Consider the following 10,909-nt stretch of genomic DNA (forward strand, 5'->3'; position numbering starts at 1 on the left):
GCCCTACTAACTGCCTCATGATCAAATGGCAGAAGAAGACTGCTGACAAGTGCAAGAGCCAGTGCGCTGACAAAAAGAAGCCAGGCTACTGTGAGAAATATGCGGACGGTGTCGTGATGAAATCTTGAGTCCTTATTCAGCTCGGCAGGATCTTGAATCGCTTGGACAATGACTGTAAGGGTGATTGATCCTCCGAAAACGGATATTGTAATTGTGTGCCGAAGAAATTCATCCCACCACCTTAAGGCTTGCTCAGTATTATTAGTACTATCGATGCCATTCTTGTTGCGATTGTTTACACTGTCGGCAATGTTTTCTTGGGCTAAACGAACTTCGGCCAGGATGCTGTTTCTGATAGTATCTTGCATAACTCCTTGGCCCTCCCGGATTCCATCCTGTAGCCCATTATTGACGGCATGACGAATAGGCTCTCGAGCATTATTGAAACCTTCAACAATGGCTTTGCAGATGCTTCTTGCGCATTCTTCTCGGCAGTGTTCCATAGTCTGTATAAGTCTGGTGAGGGGGATTTTAAATAATATTCAATTATTAAAATCTTATTATAGGATATGTGCTTAGTTTTAGAGTTGTAATAACTGTTTTTAGTCTATCTAATAGTAGTAAGACATAAGCCTAAGTATTTATATATATTATATCTATGGTATTTAATGTATATACGTCATAAAATATAATAAAAGTTTATAATTGCACTATTTTTCAGAGGAGTAAGACTAGAGCGAGTATGGGTAAGGGGATTCTAGAGACTATGGCGTATTAAGTTAAGGTAAATTTTCCAAATTGCTGCAAACTCCAGTTATCTATATGTCCTATGACTTGAAATTACGTCATAATACAAATCTGTCCTAAGTAAACCAGTGAACTCCTAATTGATTCCAGCTGATAAGTCGTCTAACCATAGCAAACATGCGATAACCCAGCCTTAGTCTTACTATCCTAATAAAGCATGGTGACACAGCGCCTTGGTCCTATAACTATTTACTTACTCTTAACTGGCTCTTGCTCTAATAAGGCTTAGTAACTAATATATATAATATTTAAATAATGTAATTAACAAGTGTAAATTATAATAATATAAAGGATTCCAGGGAGGCGGTTTTAACCTTAAGGTTAATATATAGAGTTCTAGGTCTTGGACTTAACTCCTAAAGAAGAAAAAGATTAAATTATATTTACTAAGTTAGTTATATATTTATTACTTTAAGTATAAATACCCTTATATATAGCTTACTTTAGAATAGGGATTTATCTTAATATATAAAAGTAATACTTATAATACCTTTTATAAATATATAAATATCCTATTAAACTAATTAAGCCTTTAAAGCCCTTATTTAATTTTCTTTCTACTTGCCACTTAGTTATACTTAAGTATTTTTTATTTTCCCATAATAGCTTATATTACTAAATAGCTAAAAAGGCTATTTTACCCTAAGTATTTTTAGAATTATTTTTATTAAAATAATATTATAAGCCTGTATATAAGAGTTAATTTATAAAATTATTCTTATTAATATTTTATATATAAGATTATAGGATTATTTAAATTTAATAAATCCTTACTTAATATTATTAATAACTAAGCCAAATTAATAATATCTTATAAATAGGCCTTTTATAGTATTAACTCTAATAAGATTTAAATTAATTTTATACCTAATTATAAAAGAAATAAAATAATAGTAATTACTTTTATCTTTTAAAAAAGCTATATTATGCCTTTTTATTTTCTATTAACTTTTACTTCCTAAAATCTCTATTAATATTACTTTTTAAAAACTATTTTCTAAACTCTTTATATAAACCTAGCTTTATAAATAATTAAATAAAATTAGCTGAAAAAAGAATAAAATCCTTAGTCTCTTAATTAAAGCTCCTTAAATATTATATAAAAAAGTATAGTAATTTATTAATAGTATTATTAAGGCTTCTATGTATTATAATAGTAATAATTATACCTTGGTAAAGGCCTGTAGTGGGTAACCTTGCGCTTGGTAGAACTGCTCAGGCGGCGCATTGAAAGGTTGAGATTGATGATTAACGATGGTTACAGGAGGTCCTCCAGGGATAGGGCATGCACCAGCCATGTCAATGTGCTTGTTGCCATTGTCCTTGCTCCACGCCGATGGTGACATGATGAGACTGCTTGAGTCCGTATGGAAAACCGACGTCAAGAGTCGCCCAATAGATACTTGCTTAAGTCTATGCCTAAGGAGATCCGGGCTTGATTTGCCTACCACAGCCATTGCCGTAACACCAATAGTAATGAGGCCTATAACCAAGATAAGGATGAATGCGGGTATGCCGAAAACCCAGTGGTACTTGATCTTGCGAACAGACGGTATCACTTCTACTCGAGCTGCTTGATCAGGGTCCTCGTTCCGGGCCCCGAGTACACCCTTGGACCCAACCAAGGCGGAAGCCGCAAGGTCATTCCAGAGCAGCTTAAAGACCATAGGCATCGAGTCTTCAGAGGAAGAGAGCCTTTTCCACTTCAGCCACAAACTCATGCTTCGCTGGGCAGTGAAGTCAATGACTGGCTCTGAGCTATCGCGGCTATTGACAATAGTCGCGAGTGCAGAGATAGGTACAATTGACCCAGGGATGTTCATCTCGGAGAATCCAGGGTTGAAGCCCGACGTTCCAAACAAATTCTCTTGGGATGATCCAAGCATATATAGCGATGGCGCTCGGAGAGTGCTAATGTTGCGAAGGTCTTTGAACGCAGGATCCACTATACCCCAGATTGGTTGAAACTGAGCGAGGCCCAGGGACGAGTCCTCAACACCCCAAAGCGGCATGTCATCCACGTTCTTGTACTCCTTCTCCTTCACCTCCTTGATAGTCAATCGTTCGACACTGTCGCTAGTACCGTTGTGGAAGAATGTGACTGCCTTGATAGTTGCCTTGACAGCTGAAGCGCATGTATACAGGGGCGAAGACCATTTGCTGCCATCTTCGAACAGGTTTGGAGGGCCATCATCAACCCTGTTGGGGACACCGCGGACTAGACTGCAGGATACATATGTATTGTTGAGCTTAGGAGGAGCATTAAGTGTGGTGGCTTGGCAAATAAATTCTTGAAATTTACGTCAGTAACGCAAGAAAATGACTCCGTATGCTAGAAGAAACTTACTTGCAGCGTCATAGTCTGCAGCCGTGATCTTATAGGGATTATCATAGATTTGTTCCGTTTTTGAAAAGTTACTCGACAACTTATCCACACCCATCATGTTACCAAACTCGTTGAAGAACTCTAACGACTGGTAGTTTGTATGGTAGATCTCGGTGATAGGCAACTTCCACTTTTTACCTATCTTGGAGTCAATTCTGTCGAATGCCTTTACTCCTTTGATCTTATCAGTAGGGTCCGAGATATTCATAAAGAGCATATTGATGCCATTGGTGTACCAGGCCGCTTGATATGCTCGTGTTTTCAGATCTGGCTTATTGCCGTTGTTCTCTGCATCATGCTCGGGGTTGGTCTTGTTGATATGGACCAAGCCACCGTGGTCGGTCATGAAAAGCTTGGTGACGGCTATACCAGAGCTCGACTTGGAGCTGGTGCTGATCTCAAAGTCTATAGAGACATTGAGATTCACGCACTCTGTCTCAGGCTCAAGGAAAAGCAGGTCTTCGGTCCAGGTAGCGCCCTGCGTATGGCCGACGGGTAATGTATGGTTCCTTAGGCCAACGCCACCATTTTCGCTATCGACGATGAGACCTTCAACTGGTCGAATGTCCTCTCTCAATGCGAACGACTCCAGGGGACGGAAGACACCAACTGCAATAGGTGTGCCGTTGTTGTAGTTTTTGTTATACTGTGCGGTTATCTGGCGCCATTCGATGTCGAAGTAATTGGAGATGGTGGTTCGACGCTTCTTGGTTCCGCTCATATAGATGTCGTGGAGGATATTCGGCACAGTTGTATTTGTGCCGTAGAGTATTGAACAGTTAGACTGGAGACCGTCGGATGAAATAATGGTGACATCAGAAGTGTACGGACAGGGAGCAAGGCACATTGGTGAATAATTGCAAGTCCGTGTGAAGGTCTTGTTATCGCGCGGTGAGGTGCCTTGCAGGAAGGTACTCGTGTCTTTCACGTACTGAAAGGTTGCTGAGATCGATTCGCTGGCATTTTCATCCTGTTCATACAATCCCAGAGGAGTGATCACACCAGCAAGGGAGATGAGCAAAGCCAGCAACGGTACCATCGAGGTCATCAAAGAAATAGACGTGCGGACACCCTTTTGTTGGGTCGAGTCGGCTCGGAGAAGGGTAGGCCAAAGGGAGCTTTGAAGAACCCGCCCTGCAGTCGTCCTGTACTTTGTCAGACTACTTCAAAGTAGGGAGGGGTTGCACGAATTTACCATGTCCCCGCTGTCTCACGATCGCGCAGCTGGCCGGCAATAATTAGGGTAATGGCTGTTGGACAAAACAGTTGGGCTACCACCCGAGTTAGCAAGCCTCTGGTGTTCTTTTTTTCGCGCAAAAGTCTTCTTAGAATAGGAAGCAAAACTTACCAATCACGATGCCAAAGGCGATGATACCAGCAACGTATCCCACGGTCAGCTCAGCCATTGTTTCTGGACCTGGCCGTAACGCCTTAGTGATCAGTACTCTTCAATCTGTTTTCACTATGAAGTCTTGAGTTCTGAGCGACAAGAGAGAGCTGTCTATTTTAGTAATTATTATGACGTCTCCTTTTTGGCAGCATCCTGGTCCTGGCTTAATTTAGGAACCTGTGCGAGATTGACTGTAGCTGTTAGCCTTACATGGTTCATTGAAAAACAAAACTAGTAAGGCATTTTAACCATATTTCTCGGTTGGCAGACATTACTGACTGACCATTAGTCTTCGAGAATTTGACCTTTCTCCAGTTTTCATGAAGATCAGCTATAGCCACTAGTGATACAAGTGCCAAAAAGATGTGGGACTCCTGAAAAAGTGCCGCCGGGAGAAGATTGGGAGCGCAGTATTTGCGAGTATCATAGTAAGACGGGTTGAAATTTATCCCGTAATGACCCATATTTGCCCTGGCGCGGCACAGATAACCCATCAGAATCAGAGTATTATGCAGCTAAATGCAGAAAATAAAGCCGGGCGTTTGGGATCAACGCCACCAATTTAAAGCTTGCAGACTATTCCAGGAACCTTCCCAATGTGTCATAAATCGTGGGTTTAGTCTGCCAGGGCTGAATTTCTTGTGGCCAAGGGTCGATCTTAATTTAACGAACTTTGAAGTTTTTTTTCTAGATCAGGCATGTGTACACAGTTTTCAAACTCTCACCTTTACAGAATCGCAACTTAGAGATCATAATGGGGCTAAGCGCGCTTCGTAGAGTGCTAATTAGCCTCTTCATCGCCCATTTGTCTGTCGCCTTGATCAGTGAAGAGGGCCGCGAATACTGCACAGGAAAAGGCTCTATTTGCGAAGCATACAACAACGTCGATCGAAAATGCAGAGATGAGACCGGCCCCAAGTATTACGACTGCACCTGCAAGTCAGGATGGGTTCCTTTGCAGAAAGCGTAAGAGCAGCCGGAGCCTAAAGTTTACACCAAAGTCATTGTTAACACCAGAGTTGTAGTTGTTACGATTGCAGAAGCGTCATGGGCGAATTCATGTTCGACACAGACGAGAGGAACCGAGCGAGCTGCAAAGAAGATGGATATAAGGTTGCGCCAATCCCTTCCAGCATTATCTCTCAGCAAAAGGAATACAACAAAACTGCCAAGGTCCCGATAATGTCAGCGACGGATTCATCGACAGATTCTGCAACCGAGACCAACTCAGCTTATGCAACTCTCAGTCATGAGCCATATACAATGACATTATACGGGCAGAGTGCATCAGTCACTTTACCAGATATTCCCGTTCGAACCGAACAAAATGAAGATAAAGAGAATGTAGCAGGAGGCCGTGGCAATGGTGGTTTGATAACCTCTGTTTGTGTGATTGTGTTGGCGATGTTGATTACTTAACGTTGGATATCTATTCTGCCTTACATTTATATATATTATCTTTTCCAGTTACTTTATTACCAGATGCTTTCTGTAGTTGGTTTTTTCGGTATAATCCATCAAAACTTCAGTCCCTATAATTTGAACAATATCATTATGTCTCGGTGAATGTAGGGAGGAAACAAACACAAGTCAACCCAGCGCCATATCAGTAAGTCGTTTTATTGGTTGAGGCGAGCTACCCTGGAGGCCAGGCTTAGATTTGAGGACTATTGAATTAAAAACTCTACAATTAAAACCTGCGACGCTGATGATAGTCATGAGGTATAAGTAGCCTTCGACAGGAAGCTCTTTGAATGATAATATGCTGAATTAGAAATAAACCGCCTATATGTGCGGCACTGAGAGCCAGGAACCCAGCAAACATTATCTATGGTTCTGTGGCATATACAACTTACACTTGCAGCTGAGAACGAGGTTAACAATTTGCAAGGCAAACATACTAGCAATAACATAAAGGACTTATGCTTACATGGATAATATAAGTTTAACAGACCTAGGTATTACTTGCAGGTAATTTAAGTTAAATCAGCTAAGAAAATAGATTCCAGGGTTTATAGATTTAGGTTTTGATATTTTATCTTATATCAGATTATTAATTAATACTCAGGGTTAATTAATATTAATTCAAGGTAATAATTATATATTATAAAATAACTTTATAATAAAAAGCTTTAAGTTGCCTCTGTATAATCGAACTGGCAGGCGGATATTGCGCAAAGGCTCGCGATGGATGGAAGAATAGTAATAATTCAAGAGAGGTAGCGAAACATTGCCCAGTGCTGGGGATAGATGTGGCATTGCAGCTAGAAGGTCGCGTTGATGCCAAGGCTTGAGGTGTACGAAATGAAATTCTCGCAGCACATTGATTGATTTTAGTATATCTGTTGTCGCAAGCCGGGCATGTTATTTATATTACGCAGTAGTGTTAGGTAAAAAACTATATAATTTATAAAACTTATTATTCATTATTCAGATAAGAGTTCTTCTCGGTGTTTATATTTCTTATTAATTTTATCCAACGTTAGGACTTTGAACTTTAAATCTAGGACTTTCAGACTAACAGTCTGAATCCTGAAGATAAGGAGGAATCCTAGTTCTCCAACAAATCACCCAGCTTGATTACTAAAGGCTGTTATTCCTGAGGCACGTTGAGACCATGCCCGGCCTGCGACAAGATGGAAGAAGAGTCGATGCCCAGCCCCCGTAATGCTTTGAATCGCCAGTATTCTCATAGTTCACCGGGACCATCGAAAGTGGACAAGGAAGAATGGCTGCGGGACTGTCCCGTAAACTGCCCCGTCTCTAAATACTTCCCAGACTCGCTAAATCGAGATCTGCAAGATTCTAACCGGCAGTCGTCTTTGCCCCGCATTATCATCGTTCCTGTTCCCACATTCTCCAGTCCCACAATCCCGCAAATTTGAGGCCTGTAAGATTAAGAATAAATTGATGTAGTCAGGCGTGATTCAGTTAGTGCATATAATCATCTGCTTCTCAATCATGACCAGGCTCCTCTGCTGTGCATCCCTGTAAAACTACTCCCTTGACTTACCGAGACATCGAGTAGCGAATATCTACAACAAAGTCCAAAATGGCTACTAAGTATGACTGGATTGTTCTCATACCAGACCATAAAGGAGCTTTGGCGAAACGCATAGCTGCTCGCCCGTTAGTTACCCTTTTCGCATGTCCCCTTAGTTGCGGGCGCACAATAGTTAACTGATCTTATAGGGACCATCTCAAGGGTATCGCCTCACGAATTGAGTCAGGTGTCTGGATCATGGGCGGTACTTAGAACAGTCCTAAGCCTGAGAATAATTCCTTCACTGGCTAACTTGATTATCACCCAGGTCCAACTCTTGATTATCCACCTATTGATGGACAAGAAAAAGCAATTAATGGCAGCTGCATTGTTGCGAATGCCCCAAGTAGGGAGGAAGTGATGGAAGAAATCAGAAAGGACATCTACGCGACCTCCGGGGTCTGGAACCTTGAAAAGATCACAATCCTTCCAGTAAGAGCTCAACACATTTCATGGCAGTCACGCAGGCCACTAATGAAGTCTACCTCCTGTAGCTCATGACTGCGTTTCGAAAGGGTCTTCCAGGTTCTACTTATTAATGGTCCTTCAAGACCAATTAAGGAAATGGCTCAGTTTGTTGAGTGACTCTGAAATCTTTCAATAGAAATTACAGCACCGTGATCAATTGCCTTCGATGTGAACGAATCTGCAAGTGGTCATTCAGTTAAAAACGCCCTTGACTTAGATTTGGATTATATCAATTCAACAAGTGAGTATTTGTAGTAATATGAAGATGCAGGCGAGAGCAGGCTGCAGCCTCAGAAGAGCAAATTGAGCACCGCGGGTTTTAGAGGTTTAGGATATACCGGCTAGCGGTTAGCCAGACAAGCGTGGCACTAACTTTTACCAGGAGATTCTGTTGGCTAGCAACAAGGTAATTACGATTTAGCTCCTAATTGCTTTAGCGATTGCTAACTGTGGAGTCTGCGAGGTCCTCTATTGGCGCCTCTAGAATCGAGGCAAATCTGCGGGACAGCTCCCAATGCCCTTGGCGATAGAGAAGGTCAGTGATATTATACAATGTGGTCGAATCGAATTGGCGAAAAGTGGTTGTGGATGGCTCCGCCGAGTTCCGAGCCGACATAAGCCCAAGGTCGCTCGATCGCAGTTCGGGAATATCAATATCGCTGTGGGAAGCTTCGGCTGGCCGGAACTTAGCATGACAGTACGCAACCAGTCCTGCATAGAACAACGCCCTTGGGACATGGATAGCTGGTTCCGTACTGATAGGAAGGGCTTGTAGGCGCTTGTAGATAAGCATTGCGTGAATGACACAACTCTGTCCTTCCGGCTCAACCACCCAACCGCGGATACGTGCGAGGTCTCCATCCCTTATCGATGGCCCCTCGCGACCTATCACACGCTCAAGCAGGTCGAAGGATACGTATAGCGACATGAATGTCTCGTGCCAGAGCACCAGGAGGCAGTGGGGGTCGCGACTCGGATGGCGGATGCTTGGAAGATATGCTTCGTACCAGGTTGTTAAACGGCGTCTAAAGTCTACAATCATTGACTCAGTAAATGTTGCACACCGCGCTTCACGTATCGCCGCGCTATGGCCGGCAAGCAGGACGTAAGCGTTCATGGAAGCGTGGGTGTTCGACGATACAGTCGTGCCTACAGAAGCGTGATCTTGTGGCTCGCTTGAAGACGGAGAAGAGTGTAGAGACTGAATCATCAGATGCCATTGAGTAGCTGTAGAGGCAACGAACAGCTGATCTGAGCAACAACGCGGTAATCTTCCCGTTTCATGGCGTAAGAATGGTTCGTGGTGAAAAATAGCTGCGAACTCCGAGTCATGAATGTGCAACGCCGCCAGCACTCGGACAGTTTCCTCTGTTTGGGACCATGATCTCCATGCAGTTTCCAGATCGTCTGGGTCCTGAAGGCCGGCCTCCTGTAAAGAATCTTTGACTTTAAACATCCCAGCTTGGCGGGCCCATGCGATGATAGTACCATGGAAGCTTTCAGTCAGAAGCAGATCGTTTGGATTGCCGGAGAGCATTCCAAATGTCTGGCCTAGAACAACGGCTTGCGCTACAGCCAACGCTTCGCGCCCACCTCGGTAGAGATAGACTTCCCACTTATACAGTCAGAATGGGTCGGAGATAAATAAGATGGAGACAAACCGATGCCAAAATTGTATTGTATTTTCTTAACGGGGCCAGACTGGCATTGTAAACTTCAAGATCAAGTTTTGCCGAAGCATTCTATGATGCCATTGAAGACCAAAGAAGGAAGCTGAACCATAATGCGATGGTACCCGAGGGCGCGTGCACGATGGGGAAGATGGGCTGGAATTTAGCAAAGTACAACTTGATGCATGTATTCTATCATATTGTCAGTTTTGATGATCATGGTAAGGCCCCGATACACGAGTCAGATCTCGCAAAACATACCAAAAAGTCAGCAGATGGTAGAACATCATCTTGAAGACAAGGCCGAAGTCGAAATGAAAGACCGGCTCGATATGCCTCATCTACCTGATGTAGGTTCTCCGAATTCTTGAGTGCGTAAGGATACGCTGATTCGACGACTGGTCGCGTGTGCCATCTGTTTCGTACTCGAGCTCGGATATTGTTGTCGGTGATCGACCCGTGTGTGCCATGAGCCTCATCCGAAGCTTCCTTTGTCTGGATTTGCGCGACGTTTGCTGGAGCTTCGCCATATCCCCATGGCGAACCCGTTGCCGAGATGGAGGACGTCAGAGCATTGATATCGAAACTTTCCCCTACCAGCCAAGATGGATCACAGGCATCGGCCCCAAAATCGAACAAGTCCAGATCTGTCCAGCTTCCCAAGGCATTGGACGCTTGATCGGTGCCGAGAGAGCCGACGTCCGCTCGCGTCGAGGAGTCCATGGAGGGGGAGAGATATGTTGCAGGATGGATATCTGTCTCGGAAGTAGTCCATTGATTATGCTGGTGATTATTATTGGGCGTCGAGCCAACTAAGTCGGCAAAACGTGCTGGTCCGCCTGGAGGATCATTCTCAAACAAAACATCATCATGGATACCGGACCGCCGGCTGAGGGCTGGTTGGCCAGCTGCGGTATTTGTGTCTGTGGCTTTTATCAGAGAGCCGCTGCTTGCAGAGAGTAACGGTGCGAGTCTCTTTTGGACGTACCTGGAGGCGAGGGTATCGGTGGACCTGCCGTCAAAGCGAGGCTGTCTGCCTCCCGACGATGTGTTCGTGCGTGTCGAATTAACGAGTCTCTGCAGATGTCGGGTGTGAGCGCCCAGTTGGGAAGCTGTGAGCGAAGGAAGAACCTACCGGCGCCCAT

General features: G+C 43.6%; 4 protein-coding genes across 4 annotated transcripts in view; 2 read left to right on the forward strand and 2 right to left on the reverse strand.

The window, feature by feature from the left end:
- Positions 1-1,919: 1,919 nt before the first annotated feature.
- FOXG_11880 (uncharacterized protein) lies at positions 1,920-4,652 on the reverse strand. The gene is made up of 4 exons (XM_018391614.1): positions 4,542-4,652; positions 4,389-4,464; positions 3,155-4,338; positions 1,920-3,097 (listed from the first exon to the last, which is right to left on the reverse strand). Exons 1-4 carry the CDS (start codon positions 4,597-4,599, stop codon positions 1,971-1,973), a joined length of 2,445 nt encoding a protein of 814 aa, XP_018250298.1. The 5' UTR covers positions 4,600-4,652; the 3' UTR covers positions 1,920-1,970.
- Positions 4,653-5,202: 550 nt separating this feature from the next.
- FOXG_11881 (uncharacterized protein) lies at positions 5,203-6,132 on the forward strand. Its single transcript, XM_018391615.1, has 2 exons — positions 5,203-5,549; positions 5,609-6,132. The coding sequence occupies exons 1-2, from the start codon at positions 5,338-5,340 to the stop codon at positions 6,000-6,002; spliced, it is 606 nt and encodes a 201-aa protein (XP_018250299.1). The 5' UTR covers positions 5,203-5,337; the 3' UTR covers positions 6,003-6,132.
- Positions 6,133-7,635: 1,503 nt separating this feature from the next.
- FOXG_11882 (uncharacterized protein) lies at positions 7,636-8,165 on the forward strand (the record flags this gene model as incomplete). Its single annotated transcript, XM_018391616.1, has 4 exons — positions 7,636-7,712; positions 7,776-7,831; positions 7,895-8,058; positions 8,121-8,165. 4 exons carry the CDS (start codon positions 7,636-7,638, stop codon positions 8,163-8,165), a joined length of 342 nt encoding a protein of 113 aa, XP_018250300.1.
- A 209-nt stretch (positions 8,166-8,374) lies between these two features.
- FOXG_20625 (uncharacterized protein) overlaps positions 8,375-10,909 on the reverse strand; it is a gene marked incomplete at its 5' end in the record, with an annotated part of 3,167 nt that continues 632 nt past the window's right edge. The window contains 2 exons of the mRNA XM_018400920.1: positions 8,375-9,709; positions 10,026-10,672. Coding sequence (XP_018250301.1) covers positions 8,528-9,709; positions 10,026-10,672 — 1,829 coding nt within the window. The 3' untranslated portion in view covers positions 8,375-8,527. The remainder of the gene's footprint in view (positions 9,710-10,025; positions 10,673-10,909) is intronic.

This window comes from Fusarium oxysporum, chromosome 10, assembly GCF_000149955.1.
Source record: "Fusarium oxysporum f. sp. lycopersici 4287 chromosome 10, whole genome shotgun sequence".
In the NCBI taxonomy this organism is placed as follows: domain Eukaryota; kingdom Fungi; phylum Ascomycota; class Sordariomycetes; order Hypocreales; family Nectriaceae; genus Fusarium; species Fusarium oxysporum.

What these genes read in the sequence shown, in the direction of transcription:
- FOXG_11880 (XM_018391614.1), bottom strand. Translation starts at nt 4,599, where the DNA reads ATGGCTGAGCTGACCGTGGGATACGTTGCTGGTATCATCGCCTTTGGC. An exon ending in CGCCTTTGGCATCGTGATTG is followed by an intron (nt 4,465 to 4,541) that starts GTAAGTTTTGCT and finishes CTCGGGTGGTAG; the next exon opens with CCCAACTGTTTTGTCCAACA. An exon ending in CGTGAGACAGCGGGGACATG is followed by an intron (nt 4,339 to 4,388) that starts GTAAATTCGTGC and finishes GACAAAGTACAG; the next exon opens with GACGACTGCAGGGCGGGTTC.
- FOXG_11881 (XM_018391615.1), top strand. Translation starts at nt 5,338, where the DNA reads ATGGGGCTAAGCGCGCTTCGTAGAGTGCTAATTAGCCTCTTCATCGCC. An exon ending in TGGGTTCCTTTGCAGAAAGC is followed by an intron (nt 5,550 to 5,608) that starts GTAAGAGCAGCC and finishes CCAGAGTTGTAG; the next exon opens with TTGTTACGATTGCAGAAGCG.